The sequence below is a fragment of the Eschrichtius robustus genome, chromosome 1, assembly GCF_028021215.1.
Source record: "Eschrichtius robustus isolate mEscRob2 chromosome 1, mEscRob2.pri, whole genome shotgun sequence".
Taxonomy (NCBI): domain Eukaryota; kingdom Metazoa; phylum Chordata; class Mammalia; order Artiodactyla; family Eschrichtiidae; genus Eschrichtius; species Eschrichtius robustus.
The window spans coordinates 118,197,171-118,219,070 of record NC_090824.1 but is presented as its reverse complement, the minus strand read 5'-3'; the positions used below and the strand labels follow the sequence as shown (position 1 = coordinate 118,219,070).

The 21,900-nt window shown below is 36.1% G+C and overlaps 2 protein-coding genes across 9 annotated transcripts in view; one reads left to right on the top strand and one right to left on the bottom strand.

The window, feature by feature from the left end:
* Positions 1 to 15,583, top strand: part of MNS1 (meiosis specific nuclear structural 1) — a 93,537-nt gene extending 77,954 nt beyond the window's left edge. For 2 of the 3 annotated variants that reach the window (XM_068552059.1, XM_068552040.1), the window contains 2 exons: positions 464 to 589; positions 7,787 to 8,085. In XM_068552059.1, coding sequence (XP_068408160.1) covers positions 464 to 589; positions 7,787 to 7,879 — 219 coding nt within the window. In that variant the 3' untranslated portion in view covers positions 7,880 to 8,085. Of the gene's footprint in view, positions 1 to 463; positions 590 to 7,786; positions 8,086 to 15,539 lie in introns of those variants that run through there. The other variant, XM_068552049.1, reaches the window with a different exon arrangement.
* Positions 8,566 to 21,900, bottom strand: part of TEX9 (testis expressed 9) — a 227,406-nt gene continuing 214,071 nt past the window's right edge. For all 6 annotated transcript variants that reach the window (XM_068552083.1, XM_068552103.1, XM_068552111.1 and 3 more), the window contains 2 exons: positions 9,373 to 9,507; positions 8,566 to 8,784 (listed from right to left, as the gene is read on the bottom strand). In XM_068552083.1, coding sequence (XP_068408184.1) covers positions 8,710 to 8,784; positions 9,373 to 9,507 — 210 coding nt within the window. In that variant the 3' untranslated portion in view covers positions 8,566 to 8,709. The remainder of the gene's footprint in view (positions 8,785 to 9,372; positions 9,508 to 21,900) is intronic.

The following is a 21,900-nucleotide window of genomic DNA, read 5'->3' as shown; positions in this document are numbered from 1 at the left end:
GCTTTACAAAACTTTATATGGCAGTACTTATCTTTTAGATATCCCTATTCTGTTTTATCTACCTTTTTTTTCGTCTTACACTGTAAGCTGCTTTCAGTACCTGAAGTATGATAAGCATGCAATAAATATTTGTTGAATTAATTAGGAAATCATTTCTTTGACTCTTTTTTCCTTGGTAATGAAGATACTTGTCCTAAAAATATGTACTTGCCTCCCTAAAATCCCAGTCATAACTGGGATTTTTCTTGTAACTTTAAAGAAATAGTGACTATAATATATACATATATATGTGTGTGTGTATATATATATATATATATATATATAAAATGTAAAAGATATATATTATCTAGTACCTATCAGTTTTATCTAATTTACTGCAAGAGTAAATTAGACAAATTTATTGGACAAATTCTTAGTTTAATGTGTTTTGTGACAATAAAATAAATTTTATTTATATTTCCAGCAACGTGAATTGGAGGAATGGCAGTTGCAGCAAAGAAGGCAAGGATGTATTAATGAAATTATTGAAGAAGAAAGACTAAAACTTCTCAAAGAACATGCTACAAAATTACTAGGATATCTCCCTAAAGTAAGTGACATTTAACACATAACCTCTAATAGTGGGGAAAAAAACATGGTATTAAGATTTCGGGGGGAAACTGAAGATGGCAGAGTAGAAGGACATGCGCTCACTCCCTCTTGTGAGAGCACCAGAATCACAACTAACTGCTGAACAGTCATCAACAGGAAGACACTGGAACTCACCAAAAAAGATACCCCACATCCAAAGACAAAGGAGAAGCCACAATGAGATGGTCGGAGGGGTGCAATCACAGTAAAATCAAATCCCTTAACTGCAGGGTGGGTGATTCACAAACTGGAGAACACTTATACCACAGGAGTCCACCCACTGCAGTGAAGGTTCTGAGCCCCATGTCAGGCTACCCAACCTGGGGGTCCGGCAATGGGAGGAGGAATTCCTAGAGAATCAGACTTTGAAGGCTAGTGGGATTTGATTGCAGGACATCGACAGGACTGGGGGAAACAGAGACTCCACACTTGGAGGGCACATACAAAGTAGTGTGTGCATCAGGACCCAGGGGGAAGGAGCAGTGACCCCATAGGAGACTGAACCAGACCTACCTGCTAGTGTCGGAGGGTCTCCTGCAGAGGTGTGAGTTTGGGGGCTGTGGCTCACCATGGGGACCAGGACACTGGCAGCAGAAGTTCTAGGAAGTACTCCTTGGCATGAGCCCTCCTGGAGTCCACCATTAGCCCCACCAAAGAGCCTGCAGGCTCCAGTGCTGGGTCGCCTCAGGCCAAACGACCAACAGGGAGGGAACTCAGCCCCACCCATCAGCAGACAAGTGGATTAAAGTTTTACTGAGCTCTGCCCACCAGAGCAACACCCAGCTCTACCCACTACCAGTCCCTCCCATCAAGCCTCTTAGATAGCCTCATCCACCAGAGGGCAGACAGCAGAAGCAAAAACTACAATCCTGCAGCCTGTGGAAGGGAAACCACATTCACAGAAAGACAGACAAAATGAAAAGGCAGAGAACTATGTACCAGATGAAGGAACAAGATAAAACCCCAGAAAGACAACTAAATGAAGTGAAGATAGGCAACTTTCCAGAAAAAGGATTCAGAATAATGATAATGAAGATGATCCAGGATCTCAGAAAAAGAATGGAGGCAAAGGTCGAGAAGATGCAAGAAATGTTTAACAAAGACCTAGAAGAATTAAAGAACAAAAAAACAGAGATGACCAATACAATAACTGAAATGAAAAATACACTAGAAGGAATCAATAGCACAATAACTGAGGCAGGAGAATGGATAAGTGACCTGGAAGACAGAATGGTAGAATTCACTGCCGCAGAACAGAATAAAGAAAAAAGAATGAAAAGAAATGAAGACTGCCTCAGAGACCTCTGGGACAACATTAAACGCACCAACATTTGCATTGTAGGGGTCCCAGGAGGAGAAGAGAGAGAGAAAGGACCAGAGAAAATATCTAAAGAGATTACAGTCGAAAATTTCCCTAACATGGGAAAGGAAATAGCCGCCCAAGTCCAGGAAGCGCAGAGAGTCCCAGGCAGGATAAACCCAAGGAGAAACACGTCAAGACACATAGTAATCAAACTGACAAAAATTGAAGACAGAGAAAAATTATTAAAAGCAACAAGGGAAAAACGACAAATAACATACAAGGGAACTCCCATAAGGTTAACAGGTGATTTCTCAGCAGAAACTCTACAAGCCAGAAGGGAGTGGCATGATATATTTAAAGTGATGAAAGGGAAAAACGTACAACCAAGATTACTCTACCCGGCAAGGATCTCATTCAGATTCAATGGAGAAATCAAAAGTTGTACAGACAAGCAAAAGCTAAAAGACTTCAGCACCACCAAACCAGCTCTACAACAAATGCTAAAGGAACTTCTCTAAGTGGGAAACACCAGAGAAGGAAAGGACCTACAAAAACAAACCCAAAACAATTAAGAAAATGGTAATAGGAACATAAATATCAATAATTACCTTAAACGTGAATGGATTCAATGCTCCAACGAAAAGACACAGCTTGCTGAATGGATAAAAAACAAGACCCATATATATGCTGTCTACAGGTGACCCACTTCAGACCTAGGGACACATACAGACTGAAAGTGAGGGGATTGAAAAAGATATTCCATGCAAATGGAAATCAAAAGAAAGCTGGAATAGCAATTCTCATATTAGATAAAATAGACTTTAAATTGAAGAATGTTACAAGAGACAAGGACACTACATAATGATCAAGGGATCAATCCAAGAAGAAGATATAACAATTATAAATATATATGCACCCAAAATAGGAGCACCTCAATACAGAAGGCAAATGCTAAGAGCTCTAAAAGAGGAAATCAACAGTAACACAATAATAGTGGGGGACTTTAACCACCTCACTTACACCAATGGACAGATTATGCAGACAGAAAATTAATAAGGAAACAAAAGCTTTAAATGACACAATAGACCAGATAGATTTAATTGATATTTATAGGACATTCCACCTGAAAACAGCAGATTACACTTTCTTCTCAAGTGCACACGGAACATTCTCCAGGATAGATGACATCTTGGGTCACAAATCAAGCCTCTGTAAATTTAAGAAAACTGCAATCATATCAAGCATCTTTTCCGACCACAACGCTATGAGATTAGGAATCAATTCCAGAGGAAAAAACGTAAAAAACACAAACACATGGAGGTTAAGCAATACGTTACTAAATAACCAAGAGCTCACTGAAGAAATCAAAGAGGAAATCAAAAAATACCTAGAGACAAATGACAACGAAAACATGATGATCCAAAACCTATGGGATGCAGCAAAAGCAATTCTAAGAGGGAAGTTTATAGCAATACAAGCCTACCTCAAGAAACAAGAAAAATCTCAAATAAACAATCTAACCTTACACCTAAAGGAACTACAGAAAGAGGAACAAACAAAACCCAAAGTTAGTAGAAGGAAAGAAATGATAAAGGTCAGAGCAGAAATAAATGTAATAGAAACAAAGAAAACAATAGCAAAGATCAATAAAACTAAAAGCTGGTTCTTTGAGAAGATAAACAAAATTGATAAACCTTTAGCCAGACTCATCAAGAAAAAGGGAGAGGATTCAAATCAATAAAATTGGAAATGAAAAAGAAGAAGTGACAACGGACACCACAGAAATACAAAGCATCCTAAGAGACTACTACAAGCAACTCTATGCCAATAAAATGGACTACCTGGAAGAAATGGACAAATTCTTAGAAAGGTATAACCTTCCAAGACTGAACCAGGAAGAAATAGAAAATATGAACAGACCAATCACAAGTAATGAAATTGAAACTGTGATTAAAAATCTTCCAACCAACAAAATTCCAGGACCAGATGGCTTCACAGGTGAATTCTATTAAACATTTAGAGAAGAGCTAACACACATCCTTCTCAAATTTTCTAAAAAAATGCAGAGGAATGAATGCTCCAAACTCATACTACGAGGCCATCATCACACTGATACCAAAACTTGACAAAGATACTACCAAAAAAGAAAATTACAGACCAATATCACTGATGAATATAGATGCAAAAATCCTCAACAAAATACTAGCAAACAGAATCCAACAACACATTAAAAGGATCATACACCATGATCAAATGGGATTTATCCCAGGAATGCAAGGATTCTTCAATCAATGTGATACACCATATTAACAAATTAAAAAATAAAAACCATATGATCATCTCAATAGATGCAGAAAAAGCTTTTGACAAAATTCAACACCCATTTATGATAAAGAGTCTCCAGAAAGCGGGCATAGAGGGAACCTACCTCAACATAGTAAAGACCATATACGACAAACCCACAGCAGACATCATTCTCAGTGGTCAAAAACTGAAACCATTTCCACTGAGATCAGGAACAAGACAAGGATGTCCACTCTCGCCACTATCATTCAATATAATTTTGGAACTCCTAGCCACGGCAATCAGAGAAGAAAAAGAAAAGGAATACAAATTGGAAAAGATGACGTAAAACTGTCACTGTTTGCAGATGATATGATACTATACATAGATAATCCTTAAGATGCCACCAGAAAACTAGAGCTAATCAATGAATTTGGTAAAGTTGCAGGATACAAAATTAATGCACAGAAATCTCTTGCATTCCTATACACTAACAATGAAAGATCAGAAAGAGAAATTACGGAAACAATCCCATTCACCATTGCAGCAAAAAGAATAAAATACCTAGGAATAAACCTACCCAAGGAGACAAAAGACCTGTACTCTGAAAACTATGAGATGCTGATGAAAGAAATAAAAGATGAGACAAACAGATGGAGAGATATATACCATGTTCTTGGATTGGAAGAATCAATATTTTGAAAATGACTCTACTACCCAAAGCAATCTACAGATTCAATGCAACCCCTATCAAAGTACCAATGGCATTTTTTACAGAACTAGAACAAAAAATCTTAAAATTTGTATGGAGACAGAAAAGACCCCGAATAGCCAAAGCAATCTTGAGGGAAAAAAAATGGAGCTGGTGGAATCAGACTCCCTGACTTCAGACTATACTACAAAGCTACAGTAATCAAGACAGTATGGTACTGGCACAAAAACAGAAATATAGATCAATGGAACAGGATAGAAAGCCCAGAGATAAAACCACGCACCTATGGTCAACTAATCTATGACAAAGGAGGCAAGGATATACAATGGGGAAAAGACAGTCTGCAATAAGTGGTGCTGCAAAAACTGGACAGCTACATGTAAAAGGATGAAATTAGAACACCATACACAAAAACAAACTCAAAATGGATTAAAGACCTAAATGTAAGGCCAGACACTATAAAACTCTTAGAGGAAGACATAGACAGAACACTCTTTGACATAAATCACAGCAAGATATTTTTTGACTCATCTCCTAGAGTAATGGAAATAAAAACAAAAATAAACAAATGGGACCTAATGAAACTTAAAAGCTTTTGCACAGCAAAGGAAACTATAAACACGATGAAAATGAATCAATGGACAAAGGATTAATCTCCAAAATATATAAACAGCTTATGCAGCTCAATATTAAGAAAACAATCCAATGAAATAATGGGCAGAGGACCTAAATAGACATTTCTCCAAAGAAGACATACAGATGGCCAAGAGGCACATGAAGAGCTGCTCAACATCACTAATTATTAGAGAAATGCAAATCAAAACTACAATGAGGCACCACCTCACACTGGTCAGAATGGCCATCATCGAAAAGTCTACAAACAGTAAATGCTGGAGAGGGTGTGGAGAAAAGGGAACCCTCTTGCACTGTTGGTGGGAATGTAAACTGATACAGCCACTATGGAGAACAGTATGGAGGTTCCTTAAAAAACTAAAAATAGAATTACCATATGACCCAGCAATCCCACTACTGGGCATATACCCAGAGAAAACCATAATTCAAAAAGACATATGCACCCCGGTGTTCATTGCAGCACTGTTTACAATAGCCAGGTCATGGAAGCAACCTAAATGCCCATTGACAGATGAATGGATAAAGAAGATGTGGTATATACATACAATGGAATATTACTCAGCCATAAAAAGGAAGGAAATTGGGTTATTTGTAGTGACATGGATGGACCTAGAGACTGTCATACAGAGTGAAGTAAGTCAGAAAAAGAGAAACAAATATTGTATATTAACGCATATATGTGGAATCTAGAAAAATGGTACAGAAGAACCAGTTTGCAAGGCAGAAATAAGAGACACAGATGTAGAGAATAAACGTATGGATGGCAAGGAGGGAAAGTGGGGAGGGCGGGTTGTGGTAGTGGGATGATTTGGGAGATTGGGATTGACATATATACACTAATATTTATAGAATAGATAACTAATAAGAACCTGCTGTATAAAAAAAATATATATTTCGGAGGGCCTGGGTTTCACTCACTTTTTACTGTTACAAATTAACAGTGTGATATGAGCCAGTAATTGAACATCTCCAAAATGAGAGAGTTGGTCTTGGCACATTCTATTAAATATGAGCTGGAATTATTGAATTTAAATTTTAGAGGTTCTTTTCTCCTCTTTCCGTGTAGGAAGTCTAAAACTATAGCAGTTCTGATAGTCTGGTGATATACAGGAAAACCTTGTAATTGGTATCAGTAGTCACAGATACATGCTTGAACTGAGTCTGAGACAGATCTGCTGTATAGCAGGAGGTTACATTATAACTAGGTAACCCTGGTTTTTAAAAGTACTTCCATCAGATAGCAAATTTTCATGTATGTCTGAAATACATTGACTATAAAAATAACTGAGTTTCCTAGGCCACATAAACATCTGGACTCATGTAAATAAAATTTCCATCCTTCAAATATAGAAATTATGCCATTTGATACTGTATTCAATCAAAAGAATCAAATGTATATTTTGCTTAGTCAGTGCAAAGGCAGGAGAAAGAGAAATGTGAACACTTATTACCTGTCCATAGGACCTTATAGTAATAGACACGATTAATGAATACAAAATGATACATTAATGACAAAAGCCATACGGAATTGATAAATTTCATAAACTAGACTATAATTCTGGGAGAGTCTTAGGGTTTATATATTTGTGTAGCAAAGTAATTGTGGAAATGGGAGAGCCTGATGATAACCTAAAATGATTTTATCCTAGATCCTAGTGGCTCCAAATGACCTAAATTATTCTCTGGATTCTTAGAATAAGTAAATATTCAAGTTTAATTTTGTTTTAAAGGGATTAAGATTAGTTGGCTTAACTCCACACCTGGATTCTTTCCTGCAAGATTGAATGTTTGCTGATTAGACACAGAACTGAGGCAAGAGCCAATCCCATGCATGAATCTGGCAAAGCTCAATCTCTTCACCCTGACCTCCCTCATATCATACTGTAGGGCTGTTTCAAAACAAGGGTAGAATATATAGTATGGATTAAATTAATTCCTATTCAGCCCATCAAAGCAGTAGTACTTGTAGTAATAAAGCAGAAGAGCCCAGATTCCTGACAAGTTCTAACACAGGATCTGGTAAATCAGGAAATCAGGTCAGGCTAAGAATATTTCGTATATATCGTCATAATTTCAGAAAAATTTTTTTCATAAATATATTAAATAGATTTTGTTATCTGGGAAATAACTTTACAAATTTCATGTCTGTATATCTGTTAGCCTTAACGAACATTTAGTGAATTATTCTGGCATTCACAGTAACCCACAAAATATTTTTCTTGTAGGGAGTATTCAAAAAAGAGGATGATATTGATATGCTTGGTGAAGAGTTTAGAAAAGTATATCAGAAAAGGAGTGAAATTTGTGAAGAGAAGTGACATCATCAAAATTTGGTAAACCTGGATTCTTTTGTATGTTACCACTAGATGTCAGTGTAACTTCTGTTTTACAGTTCAGTGAGGGTAGGAATCCATTGTCTTTGGATTTTCTAAAACATCTCTTTCATCATTTATAAACAATTATTTGTAAGAAAACATTTGTTTTTGATAAAAATTAAATTACTGAGTATTTTTTCACTGCAAAATTTATGGCAAAGTTGATTGCTTTTAATCAAACTATTGTTTTTGTACTAATAATTTGAAGATCTGAATTCCACACCACACTCCATATAGAGAAATATATATATATAAAATCAAACAACCCAGGAGACTAACCTCTCCATACCACTTCCATCTGTGTTAGTGTCTTGGAACTTTACTTCCCTGATTTGGCCAGGGAAAACTTTACTTTTCTCCTCTCCCAGTAGACAGGAAACAAGTGAGGAATTTCAACGTGCTTTACTAGTGAATGCACTTAATTGTAAATAAGAACAGAAACAGTTTCTCTCGTATAAACATCATTTACAAACTAGAGTTACATCTCTAGAACATAAAATATTTTCTATTCAAGTGCAGTTGAAAAAGGGCTAGATGGTCATAAGAAAGATAACAATGAAAAGTTAAATTCCTATTGCTTTATTTTATAAAATATTTCCATTTTGTAATAATTAGATATAAATTTTACATCCCCAGATCTACACAGGGAATTTGGAATTATTTTGATTTCATTATCAAGTATCTTCATTTCTTAGGGTAAAAATAACTCAAACCATTACAACTTAAGTTAAATAAAGGGTATATCCACCATAGGTTAAAAAGTAGATCACTTATTAATTTCCCCATTCGAGTGCCTTCATAAATTCCTCTTCAGTGAAAGACAACATCTTGGCAGCTTCAATATGCATCTGTGTTTAAAAACAAATATTGTCTAATTTAGTGTTAAGAGTAGACCACAGAACAACAGGAAATTTATAAAAGTGTGTGTATAATATGCTATCAAATTAAGTTTTGTTGTAGGAATGTGTAATTCTAATTACAATAAATGTGACATTTTAGGTCAGCCTCTAAAAACCTTCGTTCACTGCTGGTATTGTACCAACCTGTTGAGAGAGCAATTCAATAATATTGTAATACCTAACCTTTGCAAAAAGGGACAGTGGCAAAGCCATGAATTCATATCCTCTTACCACGAGGTAACTCGTGTAGTGAACAGAACAAAAGTGGTTTGGAATCAGTTTTCACTCTTCAAGAGGCAAACTGATCCTCTAAGTTATTTTTATATATGGTATTTTCTTTAGTTAGGGAGTATCCGTATTATATTTACTAGTCCTATTTCCACATTTCTAATTTACTTGCATTGATGTATAGATAAAATTTTGTGACTAAGCATGTCAAAATAAACATATCTAAAGTAGAAATACTAAATATCTTAGTAGAAAGAGCCATATAACATCTATGATTTATTTTAACTTTGTTTTTTAGGATAAACTCACCTTCTGCCTTTTTAAAACATCAATTAATTTTAATTGTTTCTTGAACCCTATCATTAATTCTCCTTTTTGTCTTTCTAGCTTCTTCTTTTCTGATTTTAACACTTCAATTTTTTTGTGTTCTTCATTTGCTATATCCTGCAAAGGGAAAAAAAAAATCCCATTTATTCTTTGCAGCATTTGAATGGAAAAAATGATACCAGCAATAAAAGCTATTTTTAGTTTTTGCATTACTAAATTACTGTAACTTTGATAACTTTTAACGATGCTCACACCTCTAGCATTTTAAAAAATGTTTTTAAAATAACAACTCAGTTCTAATTCCAATAATGCCAAAGTAGCTTATATTTGAAGGCAGAGATGAGTAATCAGTAGTAAGCAGAAACTGGAGATGGTTATGATCCTTGAAAAAATGGAAGCATACTGGTTGAGAACCACATTCAGCTGGTTTCTGAGAGCACTTTTCAGTTCATCAGTTCACAGGGGACAGACCTGAAGCAAAAAGTATCAGTCTTATTGGGCCAAGGAATTGGACAGCAGGGCTGCCACGATGGTAGAAATTTCCAGGTGGGAAATCCCTCAAAATTTGCATACACACTTCCCTCAAATCCTTGGCACCTAAATAACATGTGCAGGGTGAGACTCCTAGGAACCCATGAAAGGTAAAAGTTGTGGTCTAAAGAGCTGAGCAGAGAATTCAGCCACTGCCCATGATAAGGAAGACTGAGTTTGTAATCTTGGTAAAAATTAATTGGATGAGCTCTGCAGCAATTTGGACAATGGCGAAAAAGGACCAGTGAACTTTAAGACAAGTAAGTAGAAACTATTAAGTAGAGGAACATCTGGTACTTGGAAAAAATGTGAAAGGATGTCTTTCATGCAAATAGGGAAATGATACCAGAAGGAAATCTGAATCTACATACACACACATTAAAAAAAAAATGTATCAGAAATAGTAACATGTGGTAAATATTAGTAGAGTTTTTCGTTAAAAACTTCTCTTTAAAAGATAATTGACAGTGGGTTAGATTTTGTTGCCAAGATGGCAGAGTAAGACCCTGAGCTCAACTCCTCCCATGGGCACACCAAAATTACAACTATTTACAGAACAACTATTGATGAGAAAGACCTGAATCTAACAGAAAAGATCTTCTCCAACCAAGAATATAAAAAAGGAACCACAACAAGATAGGTAGAAGGAGTGGAGGTGCAGTATTGTCAAGACCCATACCCAAGATGGGCAACCCACAAACGGGAGGATAATTACAATTACAGAGGTTCTCCCTAAGGAGCAATGGGTCTAACCCCCACATTGGGCTCCCCGGCCTGGGGGTCTTGTACTGGGAAGACAAGCCCCAGAATGTCTGGCTTTGAAGGCCAGTGGAGCTTACTTTCAGGAGACCCAGAGGGCTGTGGGAAATAGACAGTCCACTCTTAAAGGGTGTACACAAAATCTCACATGCTGCAGGACCCAGAGAAGAAGCAGTAATTTTTGAAAGGAGCCTGGTTCAGACCCACCTGCTAATCACCAAGAGGTAAGAGGCAACTGAAGCTCATCCTTGGGACATAGGCATTGGCAGCAGTCATTTGTGGGAGCCCATTCTATCACGTGGACACTGATGCTGGGAAGCACCACTTCAGAATCCTCCTCTAGCTTATTAGCACTGGGACATGGCTCCACCCACCAGCCTGTCAGCACCAGTACTGGGAAGCCTCAGGCCAAGCAACTAGCTTGGGGGGGACAAAGCCCCACTCACCACCAGCAGGCAAGCTACCTTAAGACCCCCTGAGCCTACAGCCACCTGGAACACAGCACAGCCCTGCCCACCAGAGGGCCCAGGACCCTGTCCCACACACAAGAGCAGAGGCACTAACCCCAGGATCCCTAGGCCTTGCAGCCAGAGACCCTGGGACCCAGCTCCACCCACCAGTGGGCCGACACCAGCCCAGGACCACCACAGCCTGCCATGGCAGGACCCAGCCCAGCCACCAGCACTGGGTGCCTCCCCACTGCTAGACCCTGGCCCCACCCACCAGCAGTCCAACACCACCTCTGAGACACCTTGGGACCCTTGGCAAGATGCAACACACTTTCATGATAAAAAACACTTAAAAAACAAGGAACAGAAGGATTCTACTTCAACATGATAAAAGCCATATACTGACAAGCCCACAGCTAACATCAAACTCAATGGTACAAGACTGAAAGCTTTCCCTCTAGGATCATAGACAAGACAAGGATGTTCACTTTTGTCACTTTTATCCAACACAGTACTGCAAGTTCTGGTCAGAGCAGCTAGGGAATAAAAATAAAAGGCACTCAAATCAAAAAGAAGGAAGATTATCTCTGTTCACAGATGACATTGTCTTGTATGTAGAAAACCTTATAGATTCCACAAGATTCCACAATTTATCCATCCGAATAAATTAATTTGGCAAAGTTGCATGACATAGAATCAACATACACACAAAACCAGTTGTGTTTCTATATACTACTAATGAACATTCCTAAAAAGAAATTAAGAAAACAATTACAAATATAATACCATCAAAAAGAATAAAGTACTTAGGAATAAAAGTAACCAAGGAGGTGAAATGCTTTTACACTGAAAACTTCAAAACACTGCTGAAAGACATTTAAAGACAAATGAATGGAAGGATATTCTGTGGTCATAGATTGTAAGATGTCAGTACTACCCAAAGAGATCTACAGATTCAGTATGATCTTTATCAAAACCCCAATGGCATTTTTACAGAAATAGATCCATGCGAGCTAATATTTATATGGAATCTCAAGGGAACACGAATAGTCAAACACTTTTAATGAATAACACAAGTTGAAGGTCTCACACTCCCCAATTTCAAAACTTATTATAAATCTATGGTAATCAAAATAGTGTAATACGGACATAAAGAAATATTTACCAATGTAATAAAGAGCCCCCAAATAAACCCTTGCATATAAAGTCTAATGATTTTTGATAAGGATGCCAAGACCATTCACTAGGAAAAGATGGCCTCTTTAACAAATTGAGCTGGGAAGCTAGATATCTCCATGCATAACAATGAAGCTGTACACCTACTTCATATCATATACAAAAATTAACTCAAATTTGGTCAAAGACCTACATGTAAACCCTAAAACTATAAACTATTAGAAGAAAATGTAGGGGAAATGATCATGACACTGGATTTGGTTGTGGATTCTTGGATATGAAACCGAAAGTACAGACAAACAAGGACATGGAAGCAACCTAAGTGTCCATCATCGGATGAATGGATAAAGATGTGGCACATATATACAATGGAATATTACTCAGCCATAAAAAACGAAATTGAGTTATTTGTAGTGAGGTGGATGGAGTTAGAGTCTGTCATACAGAGTGAAGTAAGTCAGAAAGAAAAACAAATACAGTATGCTAACACATATATATGGAATCTAAGGAAAAACAAAAAAAGTCATGAAGAACCTAGTGGTAAGACGGGAAAAAAGACACCGACCTACTAGAGAATGGATTTGAGGATATGGGGAGGGGGAAGGGTAAGCTGTGACAAAGTGAGAGAGTGGCATGGACATATATACACTACCAAATGTAAAATAGATAGCTAGTGGGAAGCAACCGCGTAGCACAGGGAGATCAGCTCGGTGCTTTGTGACCACCTAGAGGGGTGGGATAGGGAGGGTGGGAGGGAGGGAGATGCAAGAGGGAAGAGATATGGGAACATATGTATATGTATAGCTGATTCACTTTGTTATAAAGCAGAAACTAACACACCATTGTAAAGCAATTATACTCCAATAAAGATGTTAAAAAAAAAGTACAGGCAAACAAAAGAAAAAAATAGATAAATTGGATTACATCAAAGGACACAATCAACAGAGTGAAAAAGAAACCTACAGAAAATATTTGCATATCATATACCTGATAAAGAGTTAATATCCAGAATACAGAAATAACTCCTACAAATCAATAACAAAAACACAATCAATTAATGGGCAAAGGACTTGAATAGATAATTCTCCAGAAAAGATATACAAATGGCTAACAAGCACATGAAAAGGTGGTCAACATCACTAATATTTAGGGAGATTCAAATCGAAACCACAATGAGATACCACCTAATAAACATAAGGATGACTACTATTAAAAAAAAAAGCAACACAAAATAACAAGTTGGCAAGGATATGGAAAAATTGGAACCCTTGTGCACTGTTGGTATGGATGTAAAACTGTGCAGCCACTATGGAAAAACAGTATGGTGGTTCCTCAGAAAGTTACAAATAGAATTACCATATGATCCAGCAATACCGCATCTAGGCAAATATCCAAAATAATTGAAAGTGGAGTCTTTAAGAGATACCCGTACACCCAAGTTCATATCAGCATTATTCACGATAGCCAAAAGGTGGAAGCAACCCAGGTTGCTTTATCCAATGAATGGATAAACAAAACCTGTTACATACATACAATGGAATATTCAGCCTTAAAAAGGAATGAAATTCTGATACATGCTACAACATGGATGAACCTTGAGAACATTATGCTAAGTGAAATAAGCCAGTCACAAATAGTATATGATTCCACTTACATTAGGTACCTAGAGTAGTAAAAATCATAAAGATAGAAAGTAGAATTGTGGTTGCCAAGGATCAGGGAGAGGGGGATGGGGAATTATTTTTTAATGGACATAGGTTTTCAGTTTTTGCAAGATGAACAAGGAGTTCTGGAGTTTGGATACACAACAGTGTGAATGTATGTAACACTAGTGAACTGTACACTTTCAAAAATTAGGGTAAATTTTATGTGTAGTGTAATACAAAGGTTTTTTTTTTTTTTTTAATTCAGAAAGTTCATTAACTCCTCAAAGCAAAAAAGTAACAATGTAGTGTGGAGTTTGTGTATAATAAATAAAATGTATGACAACAACAAAAAGGGGAGGAGAGAAGTATACTGCTGAAAGGTTCTTACATTATTCATAAAATGCTGTTACTTGAAGGTAGACAATGATAAGTTAAAGGTGTATCTGATAAATGATAAAATGTCCATAAAAAGAAGTGGAGATAATAAGCCAGTAAAAGAGATAAAATGTAATTGTTAAAAAATATTCAAAAGGAGAAAAATAAGAAACAGGAAGAAAGAGCATGAACATATAGCAAGTTAATAGAATAGAACAAAGAGAACAAATATAGCAAGTTAATAGAATAAAATCCAACCATTATTAAAAATCATATTGAATGTAATGGTCTAAGCCTCCTAATTAAAAAGTCAGAGATTGTCAGATTGGATTAAAACAATAGGAAAACAACTATATGTTGCCTACAAGAACATACAAAGGAGTTACAATGAAGGGATGGAAAGGACAACACTAATGTCAAGACTAATTAAAAGAAATTACATGATTTCAGGATTTATTATAAAGGTATAATAAGACAATGTATTAACATGAAGACATACAGATCAATGGAACAAAACAGATTCCAGCAACAAATCCACACATATCTGGGCAACTGATTTTCAACAAAGGTACCAGGGCAATTTAATAGTGAAAGGATAATCTTCTCAACAAATAGTGCTGCACATATTCCAATAATGAACCCTGACCCCTTATATCATGCACAAGAACTCACCAAAACATAAAAGCTCAAGCTATGCAACTTCTATAAGAAAACCTAAGAGCAAATCTTAGTGGCCCCTTTAGGTTTAGCAAAGAATTCTTAAATAGGACACAAGAAGCATAAATTATAAAAGAAAAAAAACAACAGATTGGACTTCATCAAAATTTTAAGCATTGCTCTTCAAAAAAACTGTTACAGAAATAAAAGGCAAGAGATATCTGCAAAGCAGGTATCTGACAAAAGACTTGTAGTTAGGATATATAAAGAACTCTTAAAACTCAATTATAAAACAAGTCAACTCAATTCTTTAAAATGAACCAAAGAGATAAAAACTAAGGAAATATGAATAAAGTATGGTCTTTAGTTAATAGTAGTGAATCATAATAATATTGATTCATTCATTAACGGTAACAAATGTACCACACTAATGTATATATTAGTTGCAGAGGAAACTGTGTAGAGATTATAGAAATTCTCTGTACTAATTTCCCAGTTTTTATGTAAATCTAAAACTGTTCCAAAAATTAAAGTGTATTTAACAATTTTTTAAAAGAAGAAAAGACTTATACAGACACTTCACCAAAGAAGATACCAAGACTCTCCTGAACAACCAACGGATGAAAGAAATCAAAGAGGAAAAAAAAAATGATCTTGAAACAAATGAAAAAGGAGACACAACATACCAAAACTTATGGGATGTAGTAAGAGCAGTTCAAAGAGGGAAGTTCATAGCAACAAACACCTACATTAAGAAAGATCTCTGGGCTTCCCTGGTGGCGCAGTGGTTGAGAATCTGCCTGCCAATGCAAGGGACACGGGTTCGAGCCCTGGTCTGGGAAGATCTCACATGCCATGGAGCAGCTGGGCCCGTGAGCCACAACTACTGAGCCTGCGCGTCTGGAGCCTGTGCTCCACAACAAGAGAGGCCGCAACAGTGAGAGGCCCGCGCACCATGATGAAGAGTGGCCCCCACTCGCCGCAACTAGAGAAAGCCCTCGCACAGAAATGAAGACCCAACACAGCCATAAATAAATAAATTTTTTAAAAAAAGAGATTGGATATGTAAATTCTATGGCACACATTTAAATTCCTTGCCTACCCCAGAATGTCTTTCGCATGCCTTGACCTGAGAGGTCCATTTCATTCCAATAAGATTGAAATATAGTATCTCAATAAAGGAAAATCTCCAGTGTGCTACATCCTTTGCAAAAAAAAAAAAAAAAAGATCTCTGCATTTTTACTCCTCCCCGCATGTTTAATGTTTTTGACATCATATTTTACATCTTTTTGTTTTGTGTATCCCTTAACTACTTACTGTGAATATAGATGATTTTACTACTTTTGTCTTTTAACCTTCCTAGTAGCTTTATAACGGCTGATCTACTACCTTTATTATATGTTTGTGTTTACCAATGAGATTTTTCCTTTTGTAATTTCCATATTTCTAGTTGTGGTCTTTTCTTTTTCACTTACAGAAGTCCATTTAACATTTCTTGGGAAGCTGGTTTAGTGGGGCTGAATTCTTTTAGCTTTTGCTTGTCTGTAAAACTCCATCTCTCTCCTTCAAATGTGAATGACAGCCTTGCTGGATAGAGTATTCTTGGCTGCAGGTTTTTTCCTTTCATCACGTTAAATATATTGTGCCACTCTCTTCTGGCCAGTAAAGTTTCTGCTGAAAGTCTGTGGACAATCTTATGGGAGTTCCCTTATACATAACTAGTTGCTTTACCCTTGATGCTCTTAATATTCTCTCTTTATCTTTAATTTTTGCCATTTTAATCATAATGTATCTTGGTGTGGATCTCTTTGGGTTGATCTTTATGGGGACTCTCTTCTTTCTGGACCTGGATGTCTGTTTCCTTTCTCGTGTTAGGTATGTTTTTAGCTACAATTGCTTCAAATAAGTTCTCTGCCCCTATCTGTCTCTCTTCTCCTTCTGGGACCCCTATAATGTGAATATTAGTATGCTTGATGTTTTCCAAGAGGTCTCCTAAACTGTCTTCATTTTTTGAAATTCTTTTTCCTTTTTTTTGTTCAACTTGGGTGATTTCCACTACTCTGTCTTCCAGTTTACTGATCCATTCCTCGGTATTACCCAATCTAATGTTGATTCCTTCTACTGTATTTTTTATTTCAGTTACTATATTTTTCAGCTTTGTTTGGTCCTTCTTTATATTTTCTAACTCCTTCTTAAAATTCTCACTGTGTTCACCCATTCTTCTTCCTAGTACATTGAACATTTTTATGGTCATTACCACGAACACTTTATTGGGTAGACTGCTCATCTCCAGGGTTGTGAGAATGTGTTCAAACTTAAGACATCTTCAACTTTCGATATTCACCTGTGTATGTTGCTATATATAAACCTCATGGTAACCACAAACCAAAAAAATCTATAATAGATACACAAAAAAAGATAAAGGAATACAAATATAACACTAAGATAGTCATCAAATCACAAGTGAAGGGAGGAAAAGAAGAAAGGATGAAATAAGAACTACAAGGACAACCCCCAATCAATTAACAAAATGGCAATAAGTACGTACCTATCAATAATTACTTTAAATGTAAATATACTAAATGTTCCAATCAAAAGACACTGTGGCTGAACAGATACAAAAACAAGATACACACACACACACACACACACACACACACACACACACATGCTGCCTATAAGAGATTCACTTCAGATCTAAATACACAGACTGAAAGTGAGGGGATGGAAAAACAAAGTCTGTAACAAGAGACAAAGAAGGACATTACGTAATGAAAAAGGGACAAAGAAGGACATTACGTAATGAACAAGAATACATAACACTTGTAAATATTTATGCACACAAACTGGAGCATTTAAATGCATATAGCAAATAATTCCAAATATAAAGAGAAAGATATTGACAGTAACACAATAATAGCCAGGGCCTTTAATACTCACATCAGTGAACAGATCATCCAGACAGAAAATCAGTAAGGAAATACAGGCCTTAAACAACACATTAGATCAGATGAACCTAACAGATATATATATAAAACATCCCATCCAAAAGCAGCAGAATACACAGCCTTTTCAAGTGCACATGGAACATTCTCAGGATAGATAACATGCTAGGTCACAAAACAAGTTTTAATAAATTTTAAGACTGAAGTCATACCAAGCCTATTCTCTGACCACAACACTATGAGATTATAAATCAACTATTTAAAAAACCCAAAACACATGGAGGCTAAACAATATGCTACTGAACAACCAATGAGTCACTGAAGAAATCAAAAAGGAAATAAAAAAATACATGGAGACAGAAACAAAGACACAATGATCCAGAATCTATGGATGCAGCAAAAGCAGTTCCCAGAGGGAAGTTTATAGTGATACAAGCTGACATCAGGAAACAAGAAAATCCTCAAAAACCCTAACCTTGCACCCAAATGAATTAGAAAGAACAAACAAAACCTAAAGTTAGTAGAAGGAAAGATCAGAGCAGAAATATATGAAATAGAGATGAAAGACTGAAAAAGAGAGAAAACAAGAAACAATCAAAGAAATTAAGGGCTGGTTCTTTGAAAAAATAAACAAAATCGATAAAGTTTTAGCCAGACACATTAAGAAAAAAAAGAGAGTGGGCCCAAATAATTAAAATCAGAAATGAAGTTACAGTTGACACCACAGAAATACAAAGGATCATAAGAGATTACTCTGAATAATTACACACCAATAAAATGGATGACCTAGAAGAAGTGGACTAATTCCTAGAAATATACAGTCTCCCAAGACTGAATGAGGAAGAAATACAAAATATGAACAGACCCCAATTGACATTAATTAGATCAGTAATAAAAAAATACTCCCAACAAACAGAAGTCCAAGACCAGATGGCTTCACAAATGAATTACGCCAAACATTTAAAGAAGACTTAATTCTTATCCTTCTCAAACTATTCCAAAAAACTGAAGAGAAGGGGATGCTTCCAAAGTCATTCTTTGAGGCCATCATCACCCTGATACCAAAATCAGATAAAGATACCACAAAAATAAGAAAATTACAGACCAATAACACTGGTGAACATAGATGCAAAAATCCTCAACAATATTAGCAAACTGAATTGAACAATACATTAAAAGGATCATACACCATGATCAAATGGGATTTATCCCAGGGAGGCAAGAATAGTTCAATATCTGCAAATCAATGTCATACATCACATTAATAGGATGAAAGGAAAAAATCACATGATCATGTCAATAGACACAGACAAAGCATCTGACAAAATTCAACATCCATTCATGATAAAGACTCTTAACAAATCAGGTTTAGAAGGAATTTACCTCAATGAAAAACAGGCCATATAATGACAAGTCCACAGCTAAAATCATACTCAATGGTGAAATGTTGAAAGCTTTTCCTCTAAGGTCAGGAACAAGACAAGTGCCCACTCTCACCACTCCTACTTAATGTAGTACTAGAATTCTAGCCAGAGAAATTAAGCAAGAAAAATAAGTATCAGAACTGGAAAAGAAGAAGTAAAATTGCCTCTATTTGCAGTTGATATAATTTTATATATAGAAAAGTCTTATAGACTCCACCAAAAAACTGTTAAATCTCATCAACAAATTCAGTAAAGTTGTAGGATATAAAATTAACATTAAAAAATTAGTAGTTTCTATATACTAACAAATTATCTGAAAAAGAAAGAAAACAATCCCATTTATAATTACATCAAGAAGAATAAAATACTTAGAAATAATTTAACCAAGGATGTGAAAGATCTATACACTGAAAACTTTAAGAAATTGATGAAAGAGATCAGAGAAGGCACAAATAAGTTGAAAGGTATCCTGTGTTCATGGATTGGAAGAATTAATATTTTTTAAATGTCAATACTACCAAAGCCACCTATAGATTCAATGCAATCCCCATCAAGATTCTGAAGAAATTTTAAACAGAATTAGGAAAAAAAAATCCTGAATTTATATGGAATCACAAAAGGCCCCAGTAGCCAAAGTAATCCTGAGAAACAACAAAGCAAGAGGCATCACACTTCCTGATTTCAAGCTACATTATAAAGCTGTAGTAATCAAAATTTGTATGGTACTAGCATAAAATCAGAAACATAGACCACTGGAACAGAATCAAGAGCCCAGAAACAAACCCCAGCATGTACAGTCAACTAATATTTGACAAGCCAAGAATACTCAGTGGGGAAAGGACAGTCTCTTCAGTAAATGGTGCTGGGAAAATTTGATATTCACATGTAAAAAGAATGAAACTAGTTCTATATTACACCACTCACAAAAATGAACTGAAAATGGAATAGAAACTTATATGTAAGACTAGAAACCATAAAACTCCTAGAAGAAAACACAGGATAAAGCTCCTTGACATTGGTCCTAGTAATGATTTTTTTGGATGTGATACCTAAATCAGAAGTTACAAAATGAAAAATAAACAGGTGGGACTATGTCAAAGTAAAAAGCTTCTGCACAGCAAAAAAAAATGATCAACAAAATGAAAAGGCAACCTACAGAATGGGAAAAATATTGTAAACCATATATCTGAAGAGGTTAATATTCAAAACATATAAAGAATTCATACAATTCAACACACAAAAAATCAAATTATTCAATTTAAAAAATGAGCAAAGGACATGAATATACAATTTTCCAAATGGCCAACAGGTGCATGAAAAGGTGCTCAACATCTCTAATCATTCGGGAAATGCAAAATAAAACCACAATGAGGGGGCTTCCCTGGTGGCACAGTGGTTAAGAATCCGCCTGCCAATGCAGGGGACACGGGTTTAAACCCTGGTCCGGGAAGATCCCACATGCTACGGAGCAACTAAGCCCGTGCACCACAACTACTGAGCCTGCAAGCCACGACTACTGAGCTCGTGTGCCACAACTACTGAAGCCTGTGCACCTAGAGCCTGTGCTCTGCAACAAGAGAAGCCACCTCAATGAGAAGCCCATGCACTGCAATGAAGAGTAGCCCCCGCTCACCGCAACTGGAGACAGCCCGTGCACAGCAACGGAGACCCAATGCAGGCAAAAATTTTAAAAAATAAATAAGTTAAAAAAAAAAAACCACAATGAGGTATCACCTCATGACTGTTTGAATGGCTATCATAAAAAACAAACGCGATAACACATGATGGTGACGATGTGGAGAAAAAGGAACACTTGTGCACTGTTGATAAGATAGTACATTATATTCCAATCACTATGGAAAACAGTTTAGAGGTTCCTCAGAATATTAAAAATAGAACTACCATATATCCAGCAATTCCACCGTTGAGAATATATCCAAAGGAAACAAAAATACTATGTCAAATAAATATCTGCACCCCAATGTTCACAGCAGCATTATTTACAATAGCCAAGACACAGAAACAACCTAAGTGTCCAGTGACAGATGAATGGATAGATAAGTTGTGGGATATATACACAATGGAATATTATTTAGCTATAAAAAAGAAGGAAATCCTGCCATTAGCAACATCATGGATGGGCCTTTGAAGGCATTATCTAAGTGAAATAAGTCAGAGAAAGTCAAATACTGTATGATCTCACTTATGTGTAGAATCTAAAACAACAACAAAAACAAAAAAATAAACTCACAGAAAAAGAGATAAGATTTGTGGTAACCAGAGGCAGAGGGTGGTGGGAGGGTGGGATTGGATGACGGTGGTCGAAATGTATAAACTTCCTGCTATAAGACAAAAAGTACTAGGTATGTAATATACAACTTGATGACTAGAGTTAACACTGCTCTATGGTATATTTAAAAGTTGTTAAGAGAGTAGATCCTAACAGTTCTCATCAGAAAAAAAACATTTTTTTCCTTTTCTTTTTGTATACATATGAGATGATGGATATTAACTAAACATTATGGTAATCATTTCACAAAATATGTA